Source organism: Scomber scombrus, chromosome 14, assembly GCF_963691925.1.
Source record: "Scomber scombrus chromosome 14, fScoSco1.1, whole genome shotgun sequence".
NCBI lineage: Eukaryota > Metazoa > Chordata > Actinopteri > Scombriformes > Scombridae > Scomber > Scomber scombrus.
Window position 1 is genome coordinate 22,091,220 of NC_084983.1, and position 14,448 is coordinate 22,105,667.

The 14,448-nt window shown below is 37.6% G+C and overlaps 2 protein-coding genes across 2 annotated transcripts; one reads left to right on the plus strand and one right to left on the minus strand.

Moving 5' to 3' along the window:
* The first annotated feature begins 273 nt into the window (after nt 1-273).
* Nucleotides 274-10,856, plus strand: ube2b (ubiquitin-conjugating enzyme E2B (RAD6 homolog)). The gene is made up of 6 exons (XM_062433154.1): nt 274-445; nt 4,577-4,657; nt 6,010-6,035; nt 7,996-8,085; nt 8,791-8,879; nt 9,653-10,856. The coding sequence occupies exons 1-6, from the start codon at nt 402-404 to the stop codon at nt 9,779-9,781; spliced, it is 459 nt and encodes a 152-aa protein (XP_062289138.1). The 5' UTR covers nt 274-401; the 3' UTR covers nt 9,782-10,856.
* Nucleotides 9,866-14,448, minus strand: cdkn2aipnl (CDKN2A interacting protein N-terminal like). Its single transcript, XM_062433155.1, has 3 exons — nt 14,223-14,448; nt 12,467-12,572; nt 9,866-12,322 (listed from the first exon to the last, which is right to left on the minus strand). Exons 1-3 carry the CDS (start codon nt 14,432-14,434, stop codon nt 12,314-12,316), a joined length of 327 nt encoding a protein of 108 aa, XP_062289139.1. The 5' UTR covers nt 14,435-14,448; the 3' UTR covers nt 9,866-12,313.

Sequence of the window (14,448 nt, forward strand, 5' to 3'; positions counted from 1 at the left end):
GTAGAAAAAAACCCAACTTAAAACCTGATTCTGATTAAGATATACAATGGTGTTTTATTCAGCTATTGTGCAAAGGTTAAACAAAGTTAAAATGTTTGTCATGCATACCAACAGAAATACAGTTGGCTTTTTTTTTTTTTGGATTAACATGTTCAACATCGACATCCTGTCTGTGGCATAAAGGGGCTGTACCTCTGCTGGCAGCCCTGTAAGCAACCAACGTCACCATAAATAGCGAGCTAGCCAGTTGTTTTGATAGAAGAAGAAAAGGGACTCACACAGGCGGAAGAAACACCGGATTTGGTTTCGGATCGTTTTTTAAGGGTTTATGATCCTGATTTAGGTTTTTTTAAAGACAGAAAAGGAAAAACAAACCAACCCCCCCTCCTCCATTTTGAATAATGTCGACCCCGGCGAGGAGACGGCTTATGAGAGATTTTAAAAGGTACGGTCATCTCCTGTGTTTGTGTGTGTAGCTAAGTGTTAGCTGCAGCGCTAGCCGATGAAGCCTGTCGGTAGCTTAGCTTTTAGCTTTTAGCTGCAAAAGAAACTGAATATATATACATAAAGACAGACTGGAGCAAAACAAACGTCAATTTACACGTTTCTGTCTCTGCAGCTGATGTCTATAAGCTTGACATTGCACAGTTTGATGTTTTTAAATGTTACTACACGATATCTGAATAAGGCTGTCTTGTTGTGTGCAGGGATAGCGTTAGGTTTTTTTTAGTCTTTCTGCCTTTTCTCCTCTCTGGCTAGTTTCTATGCTATTGTAGTTTCGTGTAACTTCAGCTAGCTGAGGTTACCTGAGGTGGGCTGATCAAAAGACTTCAGAACAATTCATTAAAGCCATTCTTTCTTCTCCTGATTAGAAACTAAACACAATAGGTTTCATCTAAACTACTCAAGGCAGTCTGTGCAAGTTGTGGGGTTTTAATTCCTGCTGCTAAGAAAACAAAAAGGCACCAAATGTCACCAGCCTGCTAACATTATGGTTTCTATACTTCCCCCTGACAGCAACGTGGCTTGCAGGTGTTGCACAACTCCCAGTGTGTCTCTATATATATATGTGTGTGTGTGTAAGAGGTCCACCTTAATATTTAGGATGTGTGCATCCTTTTTAATCCAGTATATATTTAATCAATCTTAATGTTTCTTCATCTTCATATATGGTTATCTTCAAAACTCCTGCTGTGAAGAGCATGTTTAGGTTCATTCCTGATGGGAGAATCACACCTTGTACTACCTGCTACCCCCAATCTGTTGTTGTACTCCATATGGTATCCTACTGCGCGTGTGTGTGTGTATGTATGTGACTAACACACACAAACAAACACATACACATTCACCGGTCAGTTAAAAAGAAAAAAAAGAAAGATGGTAAGCTATTCTGCTGAGAACAGCCGTTGAAGCAGGAGGGGGGGGATAAGGTGTCAGTGTAACCCTACTCTGCTGGTCCCCAGGTCCCCAGGTGGTAAACTGTAACACACTGAGGCAGGGGGGGGGGGGGGAAACAATGGCAAATTCCTGGATCAACCTGACGTGTCCACGCCAAGGCTGGCTGATTGAATGCAGCCTAGCTTGATATTGCCTCACCTCTCTCGTTTGATCTGTAAGTCAAATTATTTGTGCAATGTCTCGAAACGGAGCCGTGTGATTGTTATAACAGCAGCACCAGTTGTGTGATGTTTTGTTAGCAGTATTTTTTTTTAGATGTGAAGTGACACTCGGGGGTTTGAAGTGCAGCACTAATTTTTTTTTTGGTTTTGTTGAACTGTTGACGAACTTCATCTTTTTTGTAATTTCCACAGATTATTCTCGATAAACAATCACTTTCTTCTCCCTCCTTTTTTCAAAATAATTTTTTGAAGTTGTAAAAACACACAAGCATCGCCTTATTCGTCAATACCTGCAGTTTCTTTTATCAACCATTTTGGTATGATAATGAGATATTTTAACATTTTATCTAATCTTTTATTAGTTTTTTCCCCACATTTTCCACAGTTTGTTTGCCTGTCATTGTGTAAACTTGGATGTTCGATTTCACTAAATGAGAATTTCTTTTAGTGAAATGAGAGTAAGTTGCGTCACAGAACTGATTGCATGGTGTGTAAGGTTTCCTTGACCACATTAACAGTTATTTTCATCATATATTATAATGCCAATTATATTCATCATTTATTTAGTTGTTTGGCCTGTAAAATGTCAGTTTCAGTCCAAATTTATGTCCTCAAATGTCTTGTTTTGTCTGACCAAAAGCTTAAAAAATCCCCCAAAATATTCACTTTAGAACGATATTAAATAGAGAAAAAGAAGCATCATCATTTTTAAAAGACTGGTACAACAATTATATTGTTGTTCTGCTAATTGACTTATTGATTAATCAACTAATGGTGTAATCTTTTAAATTTATACCAAATAAACCAATTAGACACAACGACCAGTTCCCCAAATCTGCTGTCCGCAAACTGGTCAGTTATCCCCAGTTTACCAGTAAAAATGAAGTAACTATTAGTGTATCTACTAGATGGGAGGTTCAGTGAAGCGGTCCTTTACCAGCAAAGAGCTCAGGCAGATTACAGTAAATGAGGTTAATTGCAGCGGGTCTGTATGCAGCTTGGGACTTAGACATGGATCCACACACAGACGCACAAATCAGCCTACCTTGTTTTGTAGCTGTAAGCTCTTATTAAACCAGCTTTTATACGATTGTACGTCTAAATAGTCTGTTGGGGTTGTGATCCTGAACTTGGCCTACATGCTTTAGGTGATTTTGATGCCAGACCTTGACCGTGGCACAATAAGGGACCCGACAGTCCCACTTTGAAGTGTGAGGCTCATTTCAGCTACACTGCTTTTATTTGTCACGTGGGCCGGTCGACTGGAAACCTGCGTATTATCTCCCACTGATCAGAAATTGAACAAACTGGTGGCTGTCGTCGGAAACGTATTTTAAAATGTTGACGTGCGACATGTATGTGGGTTTTGATTTGTTGACGTCCTTTGTTGCTAGGCAGTTGTTGCTGTGGCATCTTTGTACTGTACTTTGCAGAGATCACCTATCAAACAGCTTTTGGCAGGTTTCTTTGTGGAGCTGCAAGTTGTGATAAAGGTATCCATTAATGATACCTCCCATTAATGATTAATTAAGATATTATGATTCTGGGCTGTAAAAAAAAATAAAGATAAAAGCTCAGAAAAAGTTCTAAGAGCCCAAAGTGACATCTTCATACATGATAGCCCAGAATGTTCTTGTATATCATGTAAAATGGAAAATCTTAGGTATGTATGTAACAATGATTTCAAATTAATCACCAACTATTTTGATTTATTCATTTTTCTGAGTCACATTTTAAGAAAAACTACCAAACTTCTCCAGCTTCTTAAATGGGAATGTTTTATGTTTTTTTCAGTCCTTTTATGCTAGTAAACTGTATATTATTATATTGTATATTTGGGTTGTGGACTTTTGGTCAGAATAAAAAGACATTTTAGGTGTCATCCTGGGCTTTGGGAAACAGCTATCGACCATATTTCACTATTTTGTCATTTTATAGATTGGACAACTAATTGGTTAATCAAGAAAATAATCAACAGATTAATCAATAATGAAAATACAATTTAGTTGCAGCTCTCATTTGAAACAGTAGCATCTATTTAGCTTTTTAAGTACGCCTGAAAAGATGTTTTATTTAATGGATTAGCCATGTAGTCGATTAAGAAAATGAAGAGTAATTTTCTGTGAATCAACATACTGAACATTACTTCTTTGAATTTCATGTTTCTTTACAGTAAGGGATATTTCTTGCTAGCCACTCAGTTCCTCTGTGTAATCCAAGCACACCAGTATTGTTGCTGCTGCTGCAGATGTGAGACACATCACTTCCTCTGCACCACATAGTCTTTCCTGCTAAAGAAATTACAGACACTGAGTTCCCAGAAATCATATAGATCAGAAATGGACAGCAATAGATACAGCAACAAAACAAACATGTACAGCTCGACCATGACCACATTTTGTCAGAAGTTATTTGAGGTGAAGGGCGACTTGTGCAGCTCTGTGGCTCTCAGGTTCAAATCCTGAAGGCTTTATAGATGCTCACTGGCGATACAGTCACAGTACAGTAGTGCTTGAGATGAGTGTTAATGGTGTATCTTATGTAAACTGACATATGACAGCGGGATGGGCAGTGTGCAGTTGATCCTGCGAGCCCGGCCGTCTACTGAAGTCATGTTGATACCGCAGTTCGTGTTATGACTGATAATTATCCTGCAGTCAAGGTGTTAATTAAAATCCTCACGCTCTCTCCCATCCTTGCCTTTTTTTTTTACTGCCTTTCTCTCTCCCCTGTGTCTCCTTTTTCCTTTTTCCCATGCCACCTTCATCTTTTTTGGCCCCTGTTTTTCTGTCTTTTGCCTCCCTTTTTCTTGCTGTTTTTCTATCCATCTCTGCCTTATTTACTGCTATCTTTCTTTTCTGCATGTCTCTTTTTCCTTTTCTCTTTTTATTGTCTGTCCTTGCTTCTCCTTGCCCCTCTTCTCCCTCATGTCCCTTTTCCTCTCCGTCTCATCCTAGACTTCAAGAAGACCCTCCTACTGGAGTGAGCGGAGCGCCGTCAGAGAACAACATCATGCTTTGGAACGCTGTTATTTTTGGGTGAGTCATGCTCTAAATCCAACTCCGCCCTGCTGTCTTTACTGTACCTCTGCCATTGTGATGCACAGATTCCCTCAGCACCCACTGCATTTTGCTCTCCTGCTCCTTTTATATTGAAAAAAAAATATATATATATTTCTGATTGCGGCACAGAGCAAGTCTGGTCAAATCAGCAGCGGGTGATGGCAGGATGTGTGGGGAGACACTGTTAGGGTTGGAGTTGATGGGTCAGGGAAGGAGAAGTAAAGATAACGACTCAACCATAGTAAAAATAATAACTTTTATTTGTATTGCACCTTTTTATACAAGAAATGCAGCTCTAAGTGCTTTACAACAAAAGAAAATACATACACCAAATGTGTCACATTTAAAAGGGCCTAAGAGTAGTATAAAGCAATGTTTAAAAAAAAGACCAAAACCCAAAACATTGATTCAATATAAAAGGGAAAATAGAAATGATTTTAAAATAGTACATAGTAAAAGTGGCAAAGCATAGAATAATTAAAATAAATATAAAATCAAGTAAAATACAACATTTTTAAAGAAGTGCAGTAGTGCATCAGGGTGAAAATGACAGAGAAAGATCATTAAAGGCTTTAGTGAAGAAAGTTTTTAGCTTTCTTTTAAAAAGATTTAGCAAGCTGGCTTCCCTGATATCATCGGTAGTTTTTGGGCATATTTGACAATAAACCAGCAACAGATGATGGCAGTGTTTTCGGAGGCAAGTGCTTAACGAAGGAGTTAGCCATGTAACTTAGCCCTAGCCCATTAATGGCTTTGTATGTAAGAAGGAGGACCTTTTCAAAGTCATTTGTGAAAGTTACAGGAAGCCGGTGCAGAGCAGCTAAAACTGGACTTGCTCAGATTTGTGAAATTAAAAGGATCACTCATTAAAAATCAAGAACGAACCAGCTCTTTTTAAAATGGAGAAGTATGAGTTTATGTCTACCAAAAAAAATTAAGAAATAAACATGAAGAACACAAACTGGGCAGCCAAAAGTAACTGAACTGATCAAGCAGAAACAAGGAGTAACAAAAACAAACCTGTTGCAAAACACACAGGTTTAAAGTAAAAATAGACTCGCTAATAGTTCCACATCCAATTCAAAGTCAAAGGAGAAGCTGCCAGAAATGCAAAACATGAAGCCAACTGTTTTAATTGGCTGCTTTTACACAGACTGAGCGAGTGTGAAGAGCTGAGTAAATAAAGACTTTGGTGTCTCCGTAGAGCGAGTCCTTGAAGGATAGACAGTAATGATGTTTTCAACAAGCTGAGGCCTTGCTGGTAGCGGCGGGGATGTTTGAAAGTTGAAAATGATTTTTATTTCTCTGTTTTTTTCTGTCTTCCACAGGCCTGTGGGAACACCATTTGAAGATGGTAAGTTCTCCATTTTGATTTATCTTGTCCGTAACGTGCAGGCTCGGTGGGAGCACATTTATCCGAGCCCCCTCTGGATTTGATTGAACTTTTCTCCTGCTCTGTTATTATTGTAGAGATTCATTATCCTATCCATCTTTTACAGCCTTCTGAGCAGTGTGTTATATAAAATATGGATGGCAAAAGAGATAGTAGGTTACAAACACAAGTAATCAGTCTTACTAAACACAAAATGACACACTCAAAAGCATCCCCATGCTTTTTTAAATGAATGTTTTTAACAAAGTAATTAATAAAATGATTACAAATAGGTTTCCCAGGGGTATTAAAAAGTTTGAAAAAACTACATTTGAAATATTTTGAGTTTCTCCCCATATAATAACAATTTGACTCTCATTAAATGAACTTGTGGTTCAGTTTGTGAGTATGGACAGAGGTTTTGTCTCTCTACTCAAACACAGCTGATTTGCAGTGACATTGCGTTTAAAGAGCTGTGAAACATCAGTCAGAGTGCCTTCAGCTCGAGTAATGTTGTGTATTTCAGAGTGACGGGGCGTCGATACGAGACGGCTTTAAATCAAATCCTCAATTCAAATCTGATTGGATTGCTCTAAGGTGGGCTTGGCAAACGCAGCACTGATATCGCAGCTGTAGAGGACTGTCGGTTTGACCGCACGCTTTTATATCAGGAGGCAGAGGATGAGAGAGAAAATCCACATTCTTTGAAAATGTAAGAAAAAATACATTGCCTTGATACATACAGTGATGTTGAGTTGAGCAATTTAACCAATCTCAAGAAAAGTATTAAATAATCTACAACTCCTACAATTTTCACCCAATCTGGATTTAACATCTTCAAATTAAAGCTTCAAATCTGCTCTTTAAACACTGTTTCACTCTCCAAATACATACCTCCACAATATTTTCAAGGCATTTGACATTTTTGAATAAGGTAAATTAGGGCTGGGCGATATGGACAAAATCAAATATCACGATATTTTAGACCAAATACCTCTATCGATATTGCAACAATATTATAGAGATGACTGTCAATGCTTTCACAAAATATTTACACTATGAAATGTTGATAAATAATCACCAGTAATGTGCATATAATGACAAACAGGGTAAAAGGTACAGAACAGAACAGTCTGGTAAGTTCAGAAAAGTAAATACTTAACTGTGATGCAGCCTTTAAAACCAGGAAAAGACCATTCTGATGACATATTACGATATCCAAAATCTAAGACGATATCTTGTCTCATATCACAATATCAATATAATATCAATATATTGCCCAGCCCTAAGGTAAATACAGATCTATTTGTGATGAAGGCAAAGAGCCAGTGTCCTGTTTGTATAATCTTCTAAAATGATATGAAATGCACATATAATTTATCAAGTTATAATGTGTGCAATCTGTGCAACTAGCAGTTATGTTTTAATCACTTCTGTAAATAAATAGCTGACATGAATACCAGTAATTAAGGAGCTGATCATTGATTAGATTCAGCTGGTCACAAACTTGCAGTTCTGCAGTAAAATACATACAGTACAGTAGAGTAGACGTACACAAACACACACTTACACACTTTTTCTGGCTTGTAATTATGACTTGGGTCAGGCAAGAGAAGTGCTGACTCAGGGTTTATTGTTTTCTCTTGTTAGTCATCTCCCTCCTTTCTTTCTCCTTTTAGCCTGCAGAGTTGACATCTCTGCCTCGGTGAAAGATTAGTTTCTCCTCCTAGTCGAGCCGGTGGTATTTTTAGTAACGCAATTGTTTCTCTCGCTTTTCTCTGACCTCCTCAAGCCTTCACATCTGTATTCTCCTCACAAAATTACACGTGTGCACCCCTCAACACTCTCCTTCTCTCTCTGTCGTTCATCCTGCCTGCCCCCTCCTCACCCCACCCCGCCTCCTTTTCCCCCTCCCTCCTCTCCTCTATATCCTTGTGTGCAGGAACGTTTAAGCTTCTGATAGAGTTTTCAGAGGAGTACCCAAATAAGCCTCCCACAGTTCGGTTTGTGTCCAGAATGTTTCACCCAAATGGTAAGAAGCGCACACACAAACACACACAAACACAAACACACATACATACAGACACGTCTACGCTTTCAAACCATGAATTTCTTTCTCTTAAAACTTTGAAATATTCATTACTGATGTCTACAGTTTTCATTTATTGGTGTATAAACAAAACATGCCAAATTTACAGTTTGGTTGTGTCTCTTTTGGCACAGTTCATGCTCACATTATCTCAAGGTTTAAACTTCCTTCTTTCCTCCCCATCCCTCTCCATTCCCAGTTCACCATCATGAAATTTATCTTTAAAAAAAAAGGTCAAGCCCAGTAGTACATTTTTTTAATTAGGTTATAAGACAACATGATGAGTTTTTGACCAAAACAAAGTTTTGCATTTGGCTACGATTGCAGTTTTGACCCTTAAGGTAGAATTTTTTCATTTTGACAGTGTGTAGTTTTGTGTGTTTGTATTTGCTGGTTCCACCAGTTATACACTTTTTAAATTTAGTTTGGCAGTTGTTGTTTTTTACGGCGTATTAGTGACCTACAAGTACAAATTTAAATCATCGTAACTGTCCCCTGGATTCACCTGTACTGTCTGTTCTGTCAGCATCTTTTCAAGATATTTTATACACTCAGTTTCAATTAAATGTAGTGAAATGAATCTCAGTGACACTGTTGTGATGCTGATCTCTGTGGTCTGAAGCATTAACACGTCTCTTTGTTTACCAGTTTATGCAGATGGCAGTATATGTTTAGACATCCTTCAGAATCGCTGGAGCCCCACATATGATGTCTCGTCCATACTCACCTCCATCCAGGTTGGTTGTTATATCCGTCTGAGCCTTCACACAGAGCACGCCTGCAGTGTTCACATGGGCCACTTGGCATCTATAAATGCATTGGCCTGATTGAAATCCAAGGAATATTATCTGTTGTATGTAAACACATAACGATTCCAGAAATATATTAAGTATATTTGAGAATCAACGTCATTCATTAAATGTTTTAGATTGCTCTCATTCATTTTATTTCACTTTATTTTGCAATTTAGACAGTTATTGTGTTGTTTTCTAGGAGTCTTAAATTGTCTTTAGGATGAAATGTTTTAGGTTTGTATTGGAGATTATATTCATGATTTATAACTGCAGTGTTTCATTCTGATATTGCAATGTTCTTTGATACATGTCTCTCTGCCTATCAAGGCCAGGACACTATGAGGTTGTCCAGATTAAATTAAAGTTAAAATAAAATCTGACAAAATATGGGTGATGGGATGTAAATTAAACTCTTTTCTAACAATCCACATTGGATGGTTAAAAATCTAATACCCAGATAATAAAATGCAGCGTAGATCTTGAGAATGATATGAGCTATGATTTATTTGTAAATTCAAAACAAACTCAAGCTGCAATACCAGTTTTCTGTTCTTTTTTAAGAAACCCAAGGTGGGGAAAAGATGTCAGATCATTGCATACAAGTACATTTTCAATACTTCACCTCATTCAGAGAAATCTGTCCTGGTTGTTCCATGCTGGAAAATAGAAGATATATATTTTCATCACTTTTTTTCCCCCTTTTCTTTCCTCCACAGTCGTTGCTGGACGAGCCAAATCCCAACAGCCCGGCCAACAGTCAGGCCGCACAGCTCTATCAGGAAAACAAGAGGGAGTACGAGAAGAGGGTGACGGCCATCGTGGAGCAGAGCTGGGTGGACGTCTGAGCTCCTCTCTCGCTCTCTACTCCTTCCTCTCTATCACCCTCTCTTCATCATCCCAGTACTCCAGTCTCTCATTTTTACCTCATCAAGAAAAGAAAAAAACAGCAACTATATCAGAAGAACTCAAGTGCCACCCTGAAAAAAAAAAAGAGAACAACCAAACCACAATGGAAGTTAACTTGCTTGCCAATACATTTTTGAGGAAATCGAGGGAGGGGAAATCAATCTTCTATTTGTGTTTCTTGTCCTTAATTTTACTTTTTTTATTGCATGATGTGAAATAAGTTATTGCTAACAGAATTTGTAATATATCTTTGTTGTTTGGTTGGATTGATGCTGTTAGTGTTTGAGTTTTACTTTTTCCTTTGTACATTTTTTTTCTTTTTTTTTCTTTCTTTCTTTCTTTTTTTTTTGTCTGCTGGTGTGCATACAACTAGGCTGTTTGGAAAAAGGGCAGGTTGATGACCAAATCAGTGAATTTTGAAAGTCATGGAAGATTAACAACCCAGAAAACATCCTTATTGTTTAGTTGAATGTTCCACACATACAGCTGATATAGAACTATACCTGATCTGTTGCAACATATCTGTTATTTTAAGAGACACTGTAATTTTAGGCTTGCAGACGTCACAGGCTGAAACAGCGCCAAGTCTCCCTTGCACTTATGAATCATGGCTCCCTGGCAAGCTGGCTCTGAGCTTTTTTTACTTTAATCATTTCTGCTCCAAGGTAGAAAATGATGTTAGAAAGCAGGTATTACACCAGGAGGGAACAGGATAAGCTCGGACTGTGAATCCATAAGTGGGGAGCAGGGTTGTTTGGAAAAGGCTCTGGGAATCCCCCGGCTGAACTGAGGAAATACTGTATTCTTTTCAATCATTACATTTTCTGTAATTCAGCTTTAAAGACAATTACAATCAGCATGAAGTTGGTAAAAAAAAAAAAAACAACCTAGAATTTGAGTATACTCAAGCATCATGTTCTGCTTTAGTAATAAATCTGCCTTATTATTTTGTTTTACAGAACATAATGCTGTTTATATTCTGCTCATTTTCTATAATAAAGATTTTATTACTTGTCACAGTTCATAATTAAATATGAATAAATAACTTAAACACAGCATTTAAGAACAAGTAACAGTTCTCAGCTCCCTCTCTCGCTCTCCTGACAGCTCATCGTAGGCTCACACCCACATGCTTTTCTCTCCCGCCCATCACAGGAAGCAAAAGTCTCTGTTGCTCTGTGACGTGCGACGGCATGAAAGATGCTGTCGGCGCTTTTGAGCCTTCTCTTAAAATGACACAGCTGACATCTAAATTAATAAAAGAAGCAGAGAATAAAGGCAGTCACTGTTCTCAGCTGTAAATGACAGCAGTTAAAATAGGAATGACAGCAGACTGCTGCAGAGAAAGCCACACTCCAATGCAGGCTGCACGACATCAACTGTTTTCCCAAAGGCCGAGGTTGTTTTCATACCTGCGTTTGTCTTTTTATTTTATCTATGTGATGCCCAGTTAAAAGACCACTTGAGTATACATTTATGACTTAACGCTGCCCAACTACAGCTAAATAATCAATGGAAGACAGTCATCATCAAACACAGTTCTTTTCTGAGACAGTAAGTCATATTGTGACTAGTGATTTATTTCACCTAATAAGCAGAAGGGATATGTTACAACATTTTGTGAATTAAAAAAAAAAAAAGTGTATACTTATAACAATATGCTGTATAAACATAATAAAACACATTTTTCAGACTTTGAGACAGGTCTTGCTTTTTTTGTTTTACTTGTTCAGCTTTGCCCTCCCACTAAAATTATATTTTATTTATCACTATTTTCCTGCTTTTTGACAGCATCACTTTGCTTGTTCAAATGGTACACTAATTAAGTTTATATAAGGTAAAGAAACAACTCAATAACAAGTGTTCATGTTCCATTTATGTCACCTCTTTTTGGAAACAGTAGCCCAGTTTTCCCCCCACAGCTGCTACTGTTTGTCTGAGAATTGTGAAGCAGCGACAACAGAAGCAGTTACGCCCTTCATTGTTTATCCACTCACAGAAAATCTGAAACGGCACAGAATTACAATGAATTGTTTTTCACGTTGTTTTTAAAAGAAATAAGGAAAATGACAATCTCACAGGAAGAAAACACAAGTCCTTTATTCTGCATCAAATATTAGGTCAAGATCCAGTGACATCTTTGATCTGAATTTATTTAAAAAAAACACTAAAAACAATGAGTACACTTAAAAAAAAGCAAAACAATCATGCGTAAAAATGGCCACACTGCCAACTGCTTCTTGCGACGTCATGGTTATACAAATAAAAACCTAAAAATACTGTTCATCCTGCTTTTGATTTTTTTTTAAAGAAAACATTTTGCTGTTTGCACTCTCATCATATATGTAGGATAGTAATAAACCATACAAATGTGTACAGCTTTGGTACAAGCACAGCCTGTATGTTCAAATCCCTCCAGTCTTCAGTCACTGATCAGATAAAAACCAGAAGAGACGATTTGCCCGAGCCGGTCATCGACCCTGTGATGTAAGAGAGGAATACATCAAGAATTATCTCAACATATGTTAACAGAAACAGTATTTTATGACTCTGTGTGTGTGTGTGTGTGTGTGTGTGTGTGTGTGTGTGTGTGTGTGTGTGTGTGTGTGTGTGTGTCAATATACCTGTTGCTTTTTCATGATCTCATCTCTTGTCTTGAAGACCGGTGCGTCCTCCACCACGACGCCTTCTGCCATTTCTTTCACTTTGTCCAGGAGCTCTGTGCTATACCTGCCATCACAGACGACAAACGTCATGTCAATACTGTGACACACTTTTATTTAGCATCCTTTAATTCATCTGTGATTTCTAATAAACAAAGTGGTGTGGTGGATTAGAAGACCCCTTCCTCTCTTTCACTGTGGTAGCTTCTTTTGGGCTTGTTTCTCTCGTGAGATGTGGCAACACTAGTGACGAGTTATGACATAAGCATGAGATGAAGAGACTTTTTTTTTTAATCCACCCAAAGTGGAGATTCATGATTTTTTTTAAGAAGTAATTCAAAACAATATTTCTCACTTTTAGAGGAGAAAGGGCTTCATTGGTGAGGGCTAACTAATTAGATGGTAAATGTATCAAACTTAAATGCCTCAATTAAAGTCATTACTGTCATAATGATTGTAGACTCAGGAAGCTGTTTATCATCTCCATCTTCAGAAACTGAGAAACAAATCTACAGGCCATTATCAAACTGCCTTTATCTCAAAAAAAGTTGTTGCCAAACAGCTCACTGCTGACATGACGGCACGCAAAATTGAAAATAAATTCAGATAATTTTCCATCTGATTTGGTTTCCATCAGAGGCATGATAGTGGACTGGATGACACTCTTTTTATAGCTAAAGGCAGATAAGACTGAGGTTCTTCTCATTGCTTCAGATGGTATGGTTGCATAGTGTATTGAGTCCCTTTCTTCAGCTGTACAGGCTTATGTTAGAAATATCTACAATATTTGATGAAACCGGGTAGAAAGGCAAGACATGAATTTGGGAGGTGAAACGTGGGAGTGCCATAATGAATCTCAGCTCTGTTGAAGATTGATTGATGGGTGGATGTCATGACATTACTGGTTGGTTCAAGCCTACGTAGGGCACACGTCATATTCTGTTATACAGGTAGAAAACAGAACTGGACTTTGTTCTGCTACTTTAACTTAAGAGAATAATCCTGCAGAATATGTATCTCTAATTTTGTTATTCTTTATGCCAATTGTGTTATTCATAAACAGAAATATTCAAAAACACCTAGAATTGAACGCCTGATAAAAAAATCACTAGTAATAATTTAAAGAGCAATAAATTAATAAACCTCTATGAAACACTGTTCCCTGAAACCTCTCACTTAAAATAAATATGAACCCCCTTTTTTCTATTTTAATTATGTATTTATGTACTTAATTTATATTTTTATTATCTTTATATGTAATTTATTATGTCATATTCTTTATTCTCTCCTATATGTGACTGATCTGTGAACTGCATAAACTGTATGTGTGATGTGCCTGAATGTGTATTTCATTTCATTGTTTGTGGATTTTGCTATTAGAACACAAAGAAATGTTTTGTTTATTGTTTTGGGTTTCTTTTGCATATATTGTTAAATAGGTGCACAAGATGAACGGGGATGTAATATAAAAAGGTTAAAAGGACATTTTTCATTTCATCTCGACTGTATTGTTTGTAATTTTGCGTGTTTTTACAGTGTTTTGTTGCAGGTGTTTTATTTTTGTTTGCTTTTTTAACTGTTTGTATTATCTCTAACAGTGTTACTCTGGTGAAACATCTTGTGACCTTGCTCTGTGAAATATGTTATATTGAGTAAACTTACTAATGTATAGACTTGCAGTGCGGTGTGGTGGTCCTGAACACATGTGTTTACGTACCGACAGCCGAGGAAGACATTGTTGGCCCAGACCATGGAGAGAGAGAGCAGCTGGTCCAGCTGCTGAAACTCATAGTCATTTATGTTCCGCAGGACGAACTCTCTCCTCGGTTTCCAGTGTTTGTCACTCTCCCAGTAGCCTCGAAACTTTTCTACTTGGTCGGCAAGAACTCTATTTTGCTGAATGAAATCATCTACGTCCAGGGAAGACATCTTGCTCTTCTTCA

Excerpts from the sequence above, each read along its gene's own strand:
- ube2b (XM_062433154.1), top strand. The coding sequence starts at position 402 with ATGTCGACCCCGGCGAGGAGACGGCTTATGAGAGATTTTAAAAG. Across the intron at positions 4,658-6,009 it reads TGGAACGCTGTTATTTTTGG|GCCTGTGGGAACACCATTTG; the intron begins GTGAGTCATGCT and ends TGTCTTCCACAG. Across the intron at positions 8,880-9,652 it reads CCATACTCACCTCCATCCAG|TCGTTGCTGGACGAGCCAAA; the intron begins GTTGGTTGTTAT and ends TTTCCTCCACAG.
- cdkn2aipnl (XM_062433155.1), bottom strand. The coding sequence starts at position 14,434 with ATGTCTTCCCTGGACGTAGATGATTTCATTCAGCAAAATAGAGTTCTT. Across the intron at positions 12,573-14,222 it reads AATGTCTTCCTCGGCTGTCG|GTATAGCACAGAGCTCCTGG; the intron begins GTACGTAAACAC and ends CTGTGATGGCAG.